The sequence below is a fragment of the Loxodonta africana genome, chromosome 16, assembly GCF_030014295.1.
Source record: "Loxodonta africana isolate mLoxAfr1 chromosome 16, mLoxAfr1.hap2, whole genome shotgun sequence".
NCBI classification, from domain to species: domain Eukaryota; kingdom Metazoa; phylum Chordata; class Mammalia; order Proboscidea; family Elephantidae; genus Loxodonta; species Loxodonta africana.
In genome coordinates this window covers 68842740-68861740 of record NC_087357.1, presented here as the reverse complement: position 1 = coordinate 68861740, position 19001 = coordinate 68842740, and the positions used below count along the sequence as shown (strand labels likewise).

General features: G+C 42.7%; 1 protein-coding gene across 2 annotated transcripts in view; it reads right to left on the bottom strand.

The window, feature by feature from the left end:
* The window catches only part of SGPL1 (sphingosine-1-phosphate lyase 1), a 103753-nt gene extending 85501 nt beyond the window's left edge, over positions 1-18252 (bottom strand). Inside the window, exons 1-2 of one of the 2 annotated variants that reach the window (XM_064269670.1) lie at positions 18108-18252; positions 17103-17142 (exon numbers count right to left, since the gene is read on the bottom strand). In XM_064269670.1, the coding sequence (XP_064125740.1) occupies positions 17103-17129 (27 nt within the window). In that variant the 5' untranslated portion in view covers positions 17130-17142; positions 18108-18252. The remainder of the gene's footprint in view (positions 1-17102; positions 17143-18107) is intronic. The other variant, XM_064269669.1, reaches the window with a different exon arrangement.
* Between the last annotated feature and the right edge of the window lie 749 nt (positions 18253-19001).

The following is a 19001-nucleotide window of genomic DNA, read 5'->3' as shown; positions in this document are numbered from 1 at the left end:
CGCTAGCAAGCAGCCATCTAAAATGCATCAACTGGTCTCAACCCACCTGGATCAAAGGAGAATGAAGAACACAAAGGACACGAGGCAATTACGAGCCCAAGAGACAGAAAGGGCCACATGAACCAGAGACTACATCATCCTGAGACCAGAAGAACTAGATGGTCCCTGGCTACAACCAATGACTGCCCTGACAGGGACCACAACAGAGGGCCCCTGAGGGAGCAGGAGAGCAGTGGGATGCAGACCCCAAATTCTCATAAGACCAAACTTAATGGTCAGACTGAGACTGGAAGGGCCCTGGTGGTCATGACCCCCAGACCTTCTGTTGGCCCAGGACAGGAACCATTCCCAAACCCAACTCTTCAGACATGGATTGGACTGGACAATGGGTTGGAGAGGGATGCTGGTGAGGAGTAAGCTTCTTGGATAAGGTGGACACTTGAGACTACGTTGGCATCTCCTGCCTGGAGGGGAGATGAGAGGGTGGAGGGGGTTAGAAGCTGGCGAAAAGGACATGAAAAGAGAGAGTGGAGGGAGAGAGCAGGCTGCCTCATTAGGGGGAGAGTAATTGGGAGTGTGTAGCAAGGTATATATGGGTTTTTGTGTGAGAGACTGACTTGATTTGTAAACTTTCACTTAAAGCACAATAAAAATTATTTAAAAAAAAATGAGACTAAATGGGCACACCACACCCGAGGCAAGGACAAGAAGGCAGGAGGGGACAGGAAGGCTGGTAATGGGGAACCCAACGTCAACAGCGGGCGAGTGTTAACATGTTGTGCGGCTGGCCAACGTCACAAAAAAATATGTGTATTAACTGTGCTAACGAGGAACTAATTTTCTCCGTAAACCTGCATCTAAAGTACAATAAAAGAAAAAAAAATTACAGCCTAGGAAATCCCATGGGGCAGTTCTGCTCTGTCCTAGAGGGTCACTATTGGTAGGGCACCTGGCAACAACAACACTACAAACAATAAGAGAAAAATAAACTACTGCTACATAACAGCACGGCTGAATCTCACAAACTGCTGAGCAAAAAAAGACAAAAGAGAATATACTCCCTGATTCCACTTACATAAAGTTTGAAAATCAGCAAAATTAATCTATGGTGAGAATATTAGGGAGATATCAACTGAGAAGGGACACGAGGAACTGCTGGGTGCTGGAAATTTTTTTTACCTTGCTCTGGGTGGTTGCAGTGCCCACATATGTAAATATTCACTGCACAATTAAGATGAGTGCCCCTTACCATATGGAAGTTATGCCTCAGAAAAGAATACTGGACACTTTTATTCAAAAGTTATTTATTCACTTCATGGTTTACCACCACGCATAAATGACAATATGCCAGAAGAATGGGCTGAGAGGACTGATCTGCAGTTCCTACCTGTACAGCAGACCTTTCATTCATCAAATATGTGCACTTTGCCCGTTTCATAATAAAAAGCTGATATAGCCATATTATATTAAGGTAAATGGCATTATTACATAAAAACCTCTATTCAAAAGGTAAGATGTTAACAATGCTAAGTCTGCATGTACCTAGTAATAAAATCTCAGACAACGAAATCTAACAGAACTACCAGGAAAAAGAGACAAATGAGAGCTAAAGCATAAGACTTGAAGCCAAACAAAACCAAATCCATCATTGCCATCGAGTCAATTCCGACGCATAGCGACCTTACAGGAGAGAACAGAACTACCCCAGAGGGTTTCCAAGGAGTGGCTAGTGGATCTGAATTGCCGACCTCCTGGTCAGCAGCCAAGCTGTTAACCACCGCACTACCAGGGCTCCGCAAAACTTGAAGAGGCACTTCCAAAACAGGAAATCCAAACGGTCAATAAACATTTAAAAGGGCACTCAACTTCATTAGTAATCAGGGAAATGCATACTGAAGCCGTAATTAGATTTACACACCTCACTGGCAAAAAGTAACAAGCCTGATAAATATCAAGTTTGTCAAGCTGTACAAGAACACTAATTCTCACATACTGTTGATGGGAGTATAATTGTATAAATCTCTTTAAAAAGTTTGGCATTATCTAGTGAGGTTAAAAAGGTACTCCCTGTACCTCCAGCAACTCCACTCCTAGGTATGAATTCTAGAAAAATTCTTGCACTTGTGATCATTTGACACATACAAGGAAGTTCACTAACAGTGATGTTCTAAAAAAGCCCCAAATTGGCAACTACCCAAATGTCCACCATCAGTTGAATGGATAAACAATGGTTTAGTCATACAATTAGATTCTACACAACAATGAAAACAAATGAACTAGGCTACACACAACAATGTGATTGGATCTCAAAAATATTGAGCAATATAGAAAATCATCAAAAAACACATGGTATTCATAAATGGTATAAATCCATTTGCTCCAATTTCAAAAACAAAATTAAACTTAGGGATGCATACATAGGTGGTAACACTGTTTAACAACAACAACAACAAAAAATTGTAAAGGAATAATTATTCCAAAAATCAAGATAGTATTAACCCTAAAGGGGAGGGAAGGGGACATAATCAAGGTGGTGGGTACATGGGGTTGGGGTCAAATGTCCTACTTTTTAACATGGATGGTAGACATATCATTGTTTTCTTTATTATTAGTCTTTAAAATGTAAATACCTGCTTTATACATGTTGTATAAAAACATTTTTAATTAAAATGGTTGCTTCATCTATTATGAAAACATTCTGCATTCCACTTTGGAGAGACGCATCTGGGGTCTTAAACGCTAACAAGCAGCCATCTAAGATGCATCAATTGGTCTCAACCCACCTGGATCAAAGGAGAATGAAGAACACAAAGGACACAAGGCGATTACGAGCCCAAGAGACAGAAAGGGCCACATGAACCAGCAACTACATCATCCTGAGACCAGAAGAACTAGATGGTGCCCGGCTACAACCAATGACTGCCCTGACAGGGAACACCAGAGAACCCCTGAGGAAGCAGGAGAGCAGTGGGATGCAGATCCCTAATTCTCGTAAAAAAGACCAGACTTAATGGTCAGACTGGAGATTAGCAGGACCTCAGAGGTCATGGTCCCCAGACCTTCTGTTAGCCCAAGACAGGAACCATACCCAAAGCCAACTCTTCAGACAGGGGTCGGACCGGACTATGGGATAGAAAATAATACTGGTGAAGAACGAGCTTCTTGGACAAGTAGACACATGAGACTATGTTGGCATCTCCTGTCTAGAAGGGAGATGCGTGGAGGGAGGGAGTGTGCTGTCTCATCAGAGAGACAGCAGTTAGGAGTGTAAAGCAAGGTGTACCTAAGTTTTTGTACGAGAGACTGACTTGATTTATAAACTTTCACTTAAGGCACAATAAAAATTAATTAAAAAAAAAAAAGGGTTGCTTCTGCTTCCCTTGCTCAACCCAATGAACGAAACATGTCATAATAGCTGGAGCTCAAAGCAGCTACATTGGTCCAGGAGTGAGCGCACTAAGGATGACGGGAGACTGCAAGACAGAATAGCCTGGAACCCTGGTGATCAAGGAGTTGGCATACCAGACAGGAACTGTCTACCTCCCCAGATTTCTTTTACTTTAGGAGAATATTATTTCTAGCTTTTTAAAATCTACATTACTTTATATTTTTCTGTCATATACAGACAAACTTAATTCTAACTGAAGCATTCAGTGACTGGGACAATGAGCAACTCTAACAATTAAAGCTGTCCGACAATGGATGGGACTCCCTGAGAAAGTATCCACTTCCACCATTGGCAGAGTATTGTGGAGGGAATCCCTACACAGTAAGAGAAGCTGAATTACTGGATTTCCAAAGGCCCTACAGGCAATTAAGATTCCAAGGATTGTGCTAGCAGAAACTCAAATCTAGAGGCGTTCAGAGCAAGCTTTCAATTAGAGGTTAATCCACACAGCTCTTGGGTAAACAGAGGAAGGGTTCAAGAAATGGTTGTTCTCAGAAAATATATGCCAAGAGTGTTGCAAGGAATGTGATTAAAATGTTCTTAAAATTGTTTGTACAGACTGTTCTCAGGAAATGTATGCTTGAAAATAGATTAATTGATATGAAGAAAGAGTTGTTTATGAAATGTTTACAGTTTGAACTCATATATAAAAACTCTGCCTTTTCTTCTGCTTGGTGGAGCACTTTGTAATGTTGCTTAGTGCTGCCCAACACAAGTTGTTATTCCTCAGTAAAACTCCCTTCTTTTACTCCTAACAGAGTACGAGAATTTTTTTGATAATTCTGGCATCAGAAGTGGTATTTCAAACGTGCACTGCCTTCAGCAACCCCAAGGTATTGAGGACTCCGGCTTTGGTACCAGCCGAACTGCTTGGACTCTCCACCTCTGCAAACTCTCAGGAGTCACCTCAAGGTAAATAACCTCTCAAATCCAAGCTCCACTGTCTCTGCATTCACAACTTTTTGAGTTTTACTATGGGATTTGTTTTGTTTGTTGTTTTTGCAAGAAAGACTTTTACTATCTTTTGAAATGATGGGAAATATCAGATCCAGGGATAAATCAGAGCCACTCTCTGGGACTCTGGCCTACTACATTAACAAGCACTGTGGTCCTTTAACGTGCACATTTTTGTCCAATTGGCATGACCTCACTAAAGATAGTTTAGAAAATCAGTGGCCACTTTAAGATTCTTTTGACCTTTGTGAATTGGTTTTTCTGCACAATAGGTTAGAAATAAAGGACTCCCAAACCACTTCAATAGGATGCCTATTTTGATTGGCATCTAGAGGCCTCCAAGAAACATCCAAAACCTGTTGCCATCAAGTCGATTCCAACTCATAGCAACCCAAGAAACATCAGGACAATAAAACTGCTTCTCTGCAGGATACTGTTTCCAAATTAGCTAAACAAAATAAGGAGCTACAATGTCAAAACCCTGCTCCTACTCTATCTGCCCCTTTGCCAGCTATCTCTCCTTTGTTCCATTCTTTGCCTTCCTAGCCTTCCAATAATACTCTATCTGAACTTCCTTTCTTTCCTAAGAAACCAACTAATAAAACCCTACTTTCAAAATGCCCTTTAAAATCCAGCCCAGTATGGATGCTGAGGATCTTACCCCTTGGATGTGCTCAGAATTGAGTAGCATTATGAAAGATTTCCCAAAATTTCTACAGTAGTTTTACAAATTTGCTAAGGAATTTAAGACCCTGGTTGAGGCTAACCAACCTGGACTCCCTGCTTTATATCAACTAGTCCATATGATGGAAACCCTGGTGGCATAGTGGATAAGAGCTACAGCTGCTAACCAAAAGGTCAGCAGTTTGAATCCACCAGGCACTCCCTGGAAACCCTAGGGGGCAGTTCTACTCTGTCCCACAGGGTCGCTATGAGTTGGAAACAACTCAACAACAACAGGTTTGGGTTTTTTGGTTTAGTCCATATGATAATGGGACAAGGGGAATCTTAACTGTGGATAGAGCAGGCTGAGTGGCAAAATCCCAAAGATAATTTAGCTTTAAATATAGATAAAATAGCTGCTAGAAGAATCTCAAGTCATGAGTAAAAGATTATTTGAGGTCATTCCAAAAGCCCTTTCTCCACTGATTGACTGGACAAAACTTCACTCTTATAAACAGAATAGGGATGAGAGTGTTCATGATGATCAAACCTAATTATTTCAAAAGTTTTCTGAACACTCTGTCCTTACCTTAAGCGCTCCAGGCGCAACCAGAACTTTTAATGCTCTTTCTATGCCTGGACTGAAACCTGAAATTCCAGCCTTGAAACAACATCAACTCAACTGAGAAACAGCTCCTATCGCAGAATTAACAAATCTGATTTATAAACTTTCCCAAACTCTTGAGGCCGAAAGGGTCTCTAAGACTAATAAATTGATGGCTCTCCAGTTATAATTGTTACAGTCCCCAAATCAAAAGAAAACTAAATCCCTATAATGGCCCTAAGACTGGCATCTGCCACTACTGCAACAAAAAACCTGACCATTAGAAAAATGAATGTTATAAATTAAAAAATGAAGCCAGAGCTCCTGAACAAAATACCTTTCAGCCGGATATAGAATGAAGGGACTCAGAGGACATAACAGTGACTTTTCCTATGATGGCTCTTAATCAGCAAGAAAAAACTACACTACTTATTAATGGAGAAACTAGTCAATTTTTAATTGACAGTGGAACCACTCTGTCTGCTATTAACCCTACCTATTTAAAAAAGCCCCCACCCTGGAGTACTACGTTCCCAAAAGTCGTGGGGGTCATCAACCAAGAACAAATGATGATTCATTCTCTTGGTCCTATTGAAGACTTGCATCCTTTTTACTCAGTTCTGATACCCTTGTCAATTTATTAAGGACAGAACTTTTATCTAAACAGAATTGTCACTTACAATTACTGAAAAAGGGGAGATATTAATGAGTCTGCATGACATTCCTAAACCAATAGAAATGGGTCCTGAATTAGAATACATTCAGGAAGAAGAGGCTGCTTGCCATATGCAAACGCTCATTATGCATGTTGATAGTTCAGCCCAATCTAATCCTCTTTCCCCTTGACATTCTTCCATTAATCCCTAAAACCTTATGGGCTACTAAGTCCATGGATGTAGACCAAACCTTGTCAGCTGAAATGATTAAGACTGAGATAAAAATAGATCTATGTAAACCTTTGCCGAAGATTTCCCAGTAACCCCTTAAATGGTAGAGAAAGATTAACTCCTACTATATAATGTTTCTTTTCCAAATGTTTAATTGTTCCTTGCACCAGCCCTTCTAATATCCCTGCTCTTCTAGTCAAAAATAATAAGGTCTGGAGATTTGTTCAGGGTTTGCATGCAATTAATCACACTCTAATTCCTAGATTTCCAGTAGTCCCATACTCACATTTACAGCTGTCTTATGTTCCTCCCAATGCAACCCATTTCACAGTTAAAGACCTCTGCAGTGCCTTTTTCAGTATTCCTGTACATCCAGAAAGCCAATATTTGTTTGTTTCACTTAGGAAAAAAATTTACCTGGACTGTAATGTCCCAGGGATTCACTGAATCTCCCACTTACTTTTCTCAGATTCTCATTTGCAGCCTTTGTAATTCATGAATGAATACAACTTACTGCAGTATGTTGATGATTTCCTAGTATGTTCCACATCCCAGCAAACTTGCATTGATGACAGTGCAGCCTTGCTCAAACATTTGGCTGCTGGTGTACATAAAGTTTCTAAAGAAAAGCTGCAATTCTCCTAACCTTCTGTCAAATATTTAGGCCACCTAATTTCTGCAGAAGGTATCTTTGTCAACCTTAATTGGAAGGAAGCCATTTTTACTTTCCTTATACCTGAAACGAAAAAGCAACTGTTTAAGAATTTCTCTGGCTTTGTGGCTATTCTAGAACTTTAATTCCCATTTTTCTTTATTAGTTCAACCCTATATAAATATTTAAAGGCCTATGAACCAGATCCATTCCATTTACAGCCAAAGATCAGGAGGCTGTAAACAAACTAAAAGAGGCTTCAACAAAAACATCAGCTCTAGGTTTTCCAAACTACCACCCTGATTCTTCCTTATTCGTGCACAAGGTATCTAGAAATGCTCTAGGCATATTAACCTAGAGACATGGAGGGTATCAGAAACCTGTAGGCCATTATAGCCTGCAACTTGATGCTGTAGCCAGATGATACCCTGTCTCCAGGCTGACAGACCTTTTAGATACTTTATTGCTCCCTTCTGAAATTGCTATGATAAAGATACAAGCTCACCAGCCAAAAGGAATACCCCAGACAAAGGAAATTAAAGAGAACAATCTTGCAGACAAGGCAGCCAAAGAGGCTGTTTCTTAAGTTACTCTTGACCTCATGATGGATAAGAAAAGAGACTCCCCAAACTTGTTTATTGATGGCTCCAGCCTTCATAAGTTAACTTTAGAAAAACTTTTAAAGCACCAATGATTAGCCCAACAGAGGAGAGTATGGAAGAAGGTAGGTTGCTACCAAGGTCCTGTCACTAAATTATGGATAATTAATCAGAAACCCATCCTACCTAATTTCTTACATATTCGTACAATGCGTACCCTGCATGAAGGTTCCCACCTGGGATGGGATAAGATGATTGAAACCTTAAAAAAATATTGATGGGGAAAGTTTTTTGAAGCCGCAATGTGTATTACTTCCCACTGCCCTATCTGCCCTTACTATAATTCCAAAAAAATATCTTAAAAGTTTTATCTGGACATTACCCTTTACCCTCTGGGCCTATGCTTGAATGACAATTAGATTTTATTCAGCTCCTACTTTCTAATGGTTATAAACACGTACTAGTAATGATTTATAGATTTTCACACTGGGTAGAAGCTTTCCCCTGCCATCATGCAATGGCAGCCTTTGTAGCTAAGAAACTTCTTGAAAACATTACCCCTACCTGGGGAGCACCAAGGATTCTTTGTAGTGATAGGAGGACACATTTTTCTGATCAAGTTATCCATGAAATGTGTCAAATCTTCTTTATTTTTCAAAGATTGCATTGTCCCTACCACCTTCAATCATCTAGTCTAGTAGAACGAACAAATGAAATAATAAAAACTCAAACAGCCAACCTTTGTGAAGCTCTAAATTTATTTTGGACCCAGGTCCTTCCCTTGGTTCTCTTGAATTTAAGATCTACCCTGGTTAGATCCCATAAACTTATTCCATACGAAATAATCACCAGAAGGCCCGTGATCCTCCCTTACGTTGCTCATACTGATTCTAATATTGTTCAACCTGAATTACTTAAGTACTGCCACTCTTTAATCCAATACATTAACAAATATTTCTCACAGGCTAAAGAAGGCTTTGATGACCAGAAGTTCGAATTCCACAATCTGCCTGACACTGTCCCAGAATATGTATATCAGAAAAGAAATCAATTAAAAGACTCCTTAGAGCCTCTCTAGAAGGGATCATATCTAGTTCTCCTCATCAATTCATGTGCTGCCAAGCTAAAAGGAGTCAAATCTTGGATTCATTCATCACAGCTAAAAAGGACTAAGACACCTCTATGGATCAGTCAGCCCTCTGGAGAATTAAAAATCACTTTAGATGCCCCTGTAACCAGAAGCAGGTGACATCTAAGGTAGACAGCCAGGCCCAAGATCACGGAATGAGACTCCACGCATCCTGCTGAATTTTGTGGATTTTACCTCATAAGCATACCTATTCTCATGTTATTAACCTTACTTCATGTTTATGGTCTTCCTCCTTCATAAATCAACATAAAGGTTCGTTTAGGTTTCATTCTTTTTTCCAGCAATCTCTTTTGACACATAGGAAAGGAACGCATTTGTTAAACTAACCTGATCAGTAGCTAATGCCAGCAACTTGACTGAATGCTGGATTTGCCACTCCCAGCCACTATCTGGACACAAAAATTCAGATCCATTAGCTTTTCCCATATCGAATTACAGTCTTGTACCTATTACTACTGTTAGTAATAACATTACCTTTAAATGAGCCACACGCATTAGACTTTGGTACCTCCCCGAATTAACGGCCCGGTCTCAAGCACCATGCTTTAATTTAACCTGGATTACGGAATGAAAACTGAAGTGCTCTAATATAAAATTATCCAGCTTTTCTTCTTTCCAAAGAATTTTAAGACATTGCAAAAATGACCTTCCAATCCAATATGCAGACTTCCCTAGATACTTCACTTTATCAAGTACTGCAACTGAACTACCTAGTTGCTTAAAAAGACGTGATTCTTCCCTCCTTTATAGCAGGTTTTGGAGCCCACTGAGAACAGAGTAACTGTCCATTTGTAATAATTCTCTAACAGAAGATTGGCTCTAACAGCAATCAAACTATCCCTTCTCCTTACAACTGTACTGGAAACAACATGATTTGTGCCCTTCATGGTTATGTGTTTTTATGTAGAGGATCTAATTATGGTATAATAAGGGATCTATATCCCAGTAATAAGTCCTATGCCCAGGCATTACCCTGCTTGGAGGGTTGGCATATGCCAGGTCAATACACGTTAGGCTCCTATAAGTTCCCCTTGATATCTACTCTTATAATGGAAGTATTCATTGGACTAGTAATCTAAAGATCCTTAACCAAAATAAAAGAGAATATATGCCTTCACATAATCCAGTAGCTGAGAAACCTGGATTAGGATGGGTATTCCTTCATGCCCTTTTACCTAATGATAGTATTCTCCAATTTAAGAAATGCATTCATAATCTGCTACAATGGTTCAAATAGATGATGAGGTTGCAAATAAAAGTTGCTCAACAAGACCTTCAGAATCTCTTACTAGGTTGAATTAGACGACAGAATAGCTCTTGATTTCCTTGCTGCACATCAAAGAGTTTGCACCATTGCTAATACCTCCCCCTGTGTTTACGTAAACACCACAGGAGAAATAGAACAAGACTTCAGGGAAATTCACCAAAAGGCTACTTGACTACATTCAATACCTCCTGGGATTGTTAAGGTTGTGTGTCAACTTGGCTGGCCAATGATTCTCAGTGGTTTGGCAGTTATGTAATGACTTAACTACCTCCATGACGAGATCTGATATAATGTAATCTCCTCCATGATGAGATGCACTGTGAGCAACCAATCAGTTGAAAGGGAGTTTCCATGGGGATATGGCCTGCATCCAACTCGCTGGCTTTTGCTCGGCTCTGGATCCTGCGTTCAGCTTGTCATCATCCGAACGCCCATTCTGGGGACCTGAGCCAGCAGCCCGCCATTTTACCTACCGACCTTGGATATGTCAGCTTCCACAGCCTGTGAGCCACCAGCCTGCTATCTGACCTGCCAATCCTGGGTTCATCAGCCCCCACAGCCACATGAGATAAGAGAGGCCTCAAGCCTGATACGATTCACGGCTTGGGATTTTCCAGTCTCTACAACCATGTGAGCCATTTCCTTGATATAAATCTTTTTCTCTCTCTCACTCTATATATGTACTTATTTAATATATGTATATATATATATATATATATATATATATACACGTACATATATATCCCAAAAATCCATTGCTGTCAAGTCGATTCCAACTCATAGCAACCCTTCATGACAGGGTGGAACTGCCCCATAGGGTTTCCAAGGAGCAACTGGTGGATTCGAACTGACAACCTTTTGGTTAGTAGCCAATCTCTTAACCACTGCACCACAAGGGCTCCTATGTATATGTATGTATACGTATACATACATATATACACACGCACACATATACAGAGAAAGAGAAAGCTAGCTTTGCTTCTCTAGAGAACCCAGCCTAAGACACCTCCTATGCCTGCCTCTCCTTTTCTAGATATCTTCGGTTAGTTACCAATTGATATCAGTTCCTGTCTATGCTCTGTATTACAAACTGGCTTAATTCTTTTAATTTCTTTACTAATTACTGTAGGACTTATCAAACGTTACATGAAATGTTTGTCTAATGCCTATAACCAGACTGAAATTTCCCTAACCATGTATTTCTCAAAGAAACTGAGTCCTCAGAAGAAAATTAATTTTGCATCTTGATTCTGATCCTGTCACTTCAGTGTTCTGCTATTCTCCACTTGTTCCTCCAGATCCACTATCCAACTGTCTCCAACTCTGCTGTGTACCACAAGGCTGCCCGCTATGAATTAAATCAACCAGTGTCTTTAATCCTCTGGTTTCCTGGTGGACTGGACCAATGGGAGGGTCCAGAAGGAGATCAGAGGGTGTGAGAAGAAGGGGTTTGCGTAATTTCTTCCCCTTGACCCTTTTCCTGCTGGGCTAATAGTTGGTCCAGGTCAGTCTCTCCAACAGGGACAGACAGCAGCAGCTAAGCTCTCCATGGGTTCCAGTCACTTCTCCTTCCTTGCCTCTCAGGCCTAGGGGTATTAATGGGTCTATGCTGGTGCTAGCCCTAAGTGTTTCATGATCCTCTGTTGGTTTTCCTTAACCTTACCCAACCTAAGTAGTTCCGTTCAATTCCTCAATCACACTGTTGAACTGGGCCAGGAGATGACTGACATATCCAACAAACTACTGTTAGCCTTCACACTTCCACCTTCCTAGGTGGCTCCAATCACCCCTTATCCCACAGCATGGGTTTTCTCTCAGTAACTGGGTTCTGTATAATTGACACATATGAAGTGATTCACCTGCAAATCAATTGCCTGGGGAAAATTTTTAATCCCAGGCTGATTCCCAATCGTGTCACCAATGTGTACAAACTGTATGTAATATGAGACTGGGCAAAGCCTAATTAAGAAGGTAAATGTTACTAAAAATTCCTAATGCAAGATCAAGCAAATGCTAGAATTTGGAGTTTATCTATTTGTAACTCCCCTTTCCAGTCTCCACAGGCTAAAGAAATCATACCTCTTGTTACAGTTCCATTTCACTTATAAGACCGGAACAATGCCAAATGGAGTGTTCCCCCTACAATGATCACGCAAATGTTAAATTTTTAAATGTTCCATCTACCAGTTCCCTGTTTTCTAGCTAATCTTACAAACAAGACACCAGACTTAAAGAACACAAATGAGCTTTTAGCGTGGATATTTCATTTTATTGCTTAACTCCCATTTAAGGATTCAGAAAGCAAACATCCCTGAAAAAGACCCAAGCATCAAAGATAAAGCTCACGGCCTGGAAAGATCTGATTTTTAAATCCCAAAATCAAAACTGTGAGAGGTTTCCTATTTCCAAATTAAGAAAAGAGTGCTGCAGAAATATTGCAAAGAAAGCATTCAAGAATTGTACTCTGCGGTCCTAAGATACCCTTTTGAACTGGAACTGAAGCCATTCCCAGATACTGCCTTTCAGCCAAACCAAAGACAGGCCCATAAAATAAACAACACCCAAGAGAAACATGTTTCTTAGAACAATCAATTATACGAGATCAAAAGGGCAACATTTGCCCAAAAGCAAAGATAAGAAGGCAGGAAAAGGTAGAAAATCAAGATGAAAGGAAACGGGGAGCCTAGAGCAGAAATGGGGAGAGTGCTGACACATTGTGGGGAATTAAATCAATGTTATGGAACACTGTGTACAAAACTATCGAATGAGAAACTAACCTGCTCTGTAAACTCTCACCTAACGCACAATAAAAATTTATTAAAAAAAAAAGGATTTTACTCTGCTACAAAAGATCATGCTATACGCTCTCCAATGTATATTCCAAAAAAGTGGGGCACGATCCATGAGCCAAATAATCTCAAGTAACACAATAACAAATCCATTAAATTGTAAAAGACTCATTTCCCCAGCCATACAGTACACAGACACCTGATCACCTGTGGTTAGGAAGCCCAGACCAGGGTTTCTCAACCTCAGCACTACTGACATTTTAGGCTGGACATTTCTTTGTTGTGGGAACTATATGCACTATAGGCTGTTCGGTTGCTTCCCTGATCTCTACCTACTACATGCCAGTATCATTCTTTAGGTGTGACAACCAAAACTGTTTCTGTTATTGCTAGTTGTGGGGCGACCCCATGTGCACAGAGTAGAACCATTTCATGGGGTTTTCAAGGCTGTGACCTTTCAGAAGCAGATCACCACGCCTGTCTTCTGAGGCACCTCTGGGTGTGTTCGAACCACCAACCTTTTATCTAGTAGTCAAGCACTTAACTATCTGCACCATGCAGCGACTTCCAAAATTGTCCCTAGACATTGCCAAAGGTCCCTGGAGGGCTAGAGGGAGACGGGCACAAAAATCCACCCGTGGTTGAAAGCCACTGCCCTAGACAAACAATTATCACTCAAACCCACCCAGCACTACCAGGCCACACGCGCTAAAATTGATTCCCTTATGAATACCAGCTAGCTTTCTTTGGATGGAAAAAAGGACATGCCACGGAAGAAACAGGCTTAGTTCAAGTGACTTCTTCCTTAAAAACTACAAGTCTCTGGCAATTTGCAAAGTGATACGACCCCCTGGCACTCAGGAGGGGGTGGATACGGAAAAGGATGGTTGCCAAATTAGAGAAAGGTTGCTACAAAACTGCATGAATTCCCTCTGAAAGCATCGCAATTCTCAGCAGATGAATACAACTCTTTTATTTTGGTCTCTCTGAGACATGAGTGGAAAGTATTGCAGTCCATGACTCGTCATATATGAGCAAATGGAAAAAAGGCAGGGAAAACAGCCTAATCAAATCAGGGCAAAATTAAGCGAGGGGCAGTGGAGTTCAAGGTCTGTCATGTATGGACTCCAGCTGACCAGGTTTTATATCATATTAGACTATTCGCAGAAGTGGTTTTCAATCTGATTAGACCCAATGTCCTCTTTTTATAATAAACATTTGTAATCCCACTGTACGACTCTAAAATGAAGTTCAAAGATTACAACATTATACTCACAGACACAATTTTTTTCATTTCATAAAGTACCCTAACTATCGTAAAGGAAAATAAGCAAGAAGATTCTATAATGAAAAAAGTATTTTCAGACAATACTATCCTAGAAGACAAAACAACCCCATACACGCACATTTCCAAATGCCCCTATAAGGTGGAGCTATTGCTACCAGTTTCCCTCTCCACAAACTCTGCCCATTGGACACAACGGTCAGCAATAGCTGTCCCTTACAGTGTCACATGTAGTGATCTGAAGTCAGATCAACTGGGGTTAAAATGTGGTTCCACCATTTAATTGCTATACTACCCAAGGCAAGTTACTTACCTCTAAGTTACCTACTCCAAGTCTATTGTTTTTCAAAAGGAGGATATCAACATATTTTTCTAAGGGTTTTTGTAAAAATTAAATAAGTATATAGAATAACTATTCCTGCACCCAACACATAATAAATGCTATGTAAGCTATCAGATTTTTTTTTAAGCTATCAGATTTATATTATTATTCTTTAATCTATCTTGTACTGCTTCCTAGTGTATTCTCACTTTCTTCCCCTAGCAGAAAGCAGAAAGGATAGGTGACTGAATACCCCTTTATCAGGGTATTCTAAAAAGGATTCTTGCAAAAAAGAAGTTGCATCGCAGGACTTCTGGAGTTGTTTCTATTTCTGATATTCTGTGAAATGCACTGAGGTTTTTTTTTTATTCATTTGGGTCTTTTCTTTCCAGTTAGAGGGCAAAGAACATGTCTTGTACATCACATAACGTATCCAGAGACGGATCCTGAACTCGGATCATGATGGTCTAGCGCCCCATCGAAAACCCAGCACTGATCATTTGTTCTTTACCATCAGTCACAAATACCACAGCACAGTTCAAGGAAGGGATGACAACTTTTTCAAAGAAAGCACCTCATGTAACAAGTATGCTGTCATCAGACAGTGATGACTTCAAGGACGGGTCATATCTATGTGAATTCTTTACAGCAACAAGCGAAGCCACACCCCTAAACATTCTAGATTATCAGGTAAGGAAGTGAATGGTAGTGGTGGCCACTACTTCAAAACAAAACTGATTCCACAGTTAATATTCTGAATAAAAGCAATCACTGCTCTGACTGGTAACACAGGTAACACAGTCCCAGGAAGTAATAAGCATATCTCCGTACATGGAGAGTTTTCCTAACTACATATAGAAATCTGTGGTTTACATACATATACTGATCTATAAAAGGAAAAACAGAAATTGCTGATTATTATAAATCGAAATGCATTAGCCCTCCAAGCTACCAAAAGTGGTTCTCCTCTCTGAGTGATGGAATTATGCGGAGTGGGGAGGTCCTTCCTTTTGCTTATAGTTTCAATATTCCCAATATAAACATACATTACTCTTGTAATAAGAATTAAAAATTGGTATTTATGATCTGGAGACCTGGTTGCACAGTGGTTAAGAGCTCAGCTGCTAACCCAAAGGCTGGCAGTTTGAATTCACCAGCCACTCCTTGGAAACCCTATGGGGGCAGTTCTAGTCTGTCCTACAGGGTCGCTGTGAGTTGGAACCAACTCGACGGCAACAAGTTTGGTTTTGGTTGATTTATTGTCTACTGAAAATCCATGAAATTTGGGGCAGGAAACTCTTTCAGCTGACTTCTTTGCTAGGATCTGTGCATAATCCAAGTATTTACCTGTATATCATCTCACACACAACCTAAAATCACCACTGCTCCCCATCTCAGACCAGAACTAAACGCAACTTCCTTTCCCTTTTTTCTCTCACAGACCTAACAAGTTTTGCCACAATAGGAAATCAGCACCAAGTATAAGAAAACCTCACTGTTAGTTTTTGCCAATTTTCCAGTGTCGCCAGCCAATTCTTCCAGATAGCTGGATAAAGTGAAGGAAGGGAATTGTTTCTAAATCACGTATCTTGCACAAAAAGATACCAGGCTCTGAAAAGTGGCTTTATTAACAAAAACTAAATGCTTATGTGAAAGCTGGAAACCCTGGTGGCACAGTCGTTAAGTGCCACGTCTGCTAACCAGAGGGTCAGCAGTTCAAATCCACCAGGTGTTCCTTGGAAACTCTATGGGGCAGCTCTACTCTGTCCTATATGGTCGCTGTAAGTCATAAGTCGGAATCAACTCAATGGCAATGGGTTAACAGGTTTATCTGAAGGCTACGGCCTCCCCATAATTCTCACCCTAAAAAGCCTTTACAGGATCACCAATGTCCCAAAAATAAAATGCCATTTTAGTAAACACTCATTTGTCAATACCATTCTCCCAGCTCGATTTGAAGAAAAAATAAACCAGCACAGAAGGAGAAAAGAAAACAGCATCTACCACAGCAACCATCTTGGCCCAACAAAAAACCACACATGCAGATTAGTTCAATTCGAGAAGCATTTGTTAAGCACCTACTATACAGAGCACTACGGCAGGTGCTCATCCATCCATACACAAGAGATGAGATCTACCTTTCAGGGAATCGTACGTCCAGTCTGAGAAACACAAACTACGGCAGGCTTATAAAATGTTATAACACAGGTTTTTAAAAATCCGCTCTGGTAGTAGGATTAAAACAAACAGCAAGGATTGTGAAAAAGATTCTTTAAGAATTTTGAAATTCTCCATATGCTCATGCCTTTAGTTTGGTCATCTGTCCATCCTGATTATTAAACCTAAAATAAAAGGTGGCAGGAATGCTCAACTACCCCGAAACAAGTATCCGCGGGAAAGTTCACACACACATCCTTTGGACTAAAATAAACATTAAGAGACAAGCGCCTTACAACAAGGAGGGTGTCTGGAAACGACTCACCAACATCAGAAGGTCCGTACTAGGCATCTTCCTCTTCTATCTGTAAAAGGGAACCAGGTTTGTTTACTTCTAAAGCTTTAAACTGTGGCCTCTGCCCGCCGAGATCTCCCAAAGCAGTCACGAAATCGTACTCTGCCTCCTTAGAGAGCTCAGATTTCACGTCCAGAAATCACACTCCACCCCTACAGCCCCAAGCCAGCGAACGAGGATCCGGCTGGACCTGCGCTCCCGCCCACAGGCGACCAGACGAATCCAGACCCAGGTTTCCAAAACCGTTCCACCCAGGTAGTCACTCAGAGAACGCCCTGCCCGCCCCGGGTCCCGGAGCCCAGAAGCCCGGCCCATTCAACCGAAGCCGCGCTGAGGACCGGGTGCTGAAGGCAGCCCCAGCCCCAGGGGCCAGCCCCCACTTCAGCCCCTGCAGCAGTAAGCTGACCCCGCAGTCGAACTCGTGCATCCCTCCCTATAAGCCTCTCCTTACGTAGGGAGGATCGGTGAAGCTCAGCCGCCCCAAGCCCACTCCCACCCCGGCGCCGGGGCAGTTCTCCCAGAATCAGCTCCACCCCAGCCCGGCGTCCTCCCACCATTCACCCACTCGGCCCTCGGGGGAGTCGGCGCCCTCGCCCCCTCCCCAGCCAGGCTTCTGCTGCCCCGGCTCAGCCGCCCGCCCTGCATCTGCTCCCCAGTCCCGCCCGGACCCTTCCCTGTGCCCCGACCGGGACCCCTCGGTCCCCAGCCGGGTGCCCCCCGACCTCAGCCCGGATCCTCCCGGTCCTGGACCCTGCCCCCTCTTCCCTCCCCAGCCAGGACCCTCCCCCCCAAAGCAGGACCCACCCCCCCAGCCAGGACCCTCCCCCCCAGCCAGGACCCTCCCCCCCAGCCAGGACCCTCCCCCCAAGCAGGACCCTCCCCCCAAGCAGGACCCTCCCCCCCAAGCAGGACCCTCCCCCGACTGAGCCTGGATCCTCCTCATTCCCGACCCTCCTCCCCCTGCCCAGCACGGACCCTACCCCGTCCGCCTTCTCAGCCTGGAACCAGCTTCTCCGCTCCCTGCCCCAGACACTCTCCCCGGCCGGCCCGGCTCCACCTCCCACGTCTCTTCCTCGCCGCGCGACCGGCTCGGGGCCGCCGGGCTCGGGCTCCCCCTGCCGCCGCTGCCTCCGCCGTAGCGGAGATTGGAGGTCCGGCCGCCACTGCGGGCCCCGCCCCTGCCCGCCCTGCCCGGAAATGGCTCCCGCGGCGCCGGTCCTGATGTCTGAGCCCTCGGCGTGCGCGGCCCCGCCGCCGGCCGCGTGCACGCCGCCACCGGGGCGCGACGCCGCCTCCCCTCCAGGCGCTGGCTGTGCGTGCGCGCCTCCTGCTGGCCAGGCGGGGGACGGTACCCAGGCCCTCCTGGGAAGGTCAGAACAAGGCTCCTATTTTAAAAACCAACTTTCTGGCCACAGTTGGTAACTTGGGTCCCCTGAGAGAGTCTGCCTGCAGAGCATTGTACATACTGGCCCAAAACAAAGACCCAAGACGGGATCAGTGAGCTTTGACACGGTAAAAAGGGAAAGGGTGGGTTTTTACAAAGTACCAGACGGCAAAAGCTAGGAGATTGTTGTCTGTATACGGTATTTTTTTCAGTAGATTTTTTAAATGGCACCTAGATGGGATCTTGAAATCTTAACAAAAACGTCACCCATGAGGCTACCCAATTCCATCCCCTTGCAAAATGTTGTCATGACACTAGTTTAGGGCGTCAACATCACTGCCATCATTATCCTTATCTAATGCCTTTAAGATGAAATTTCTTCTTGTCACACTGCTTTCCTCTGCAACCCCTCCCTACTTCTGAGTTTCTCAGCCCAGAATAGTCCTGAAGTAGGTTATCTCTGGGCTTCCTCACCCCACCCCCAC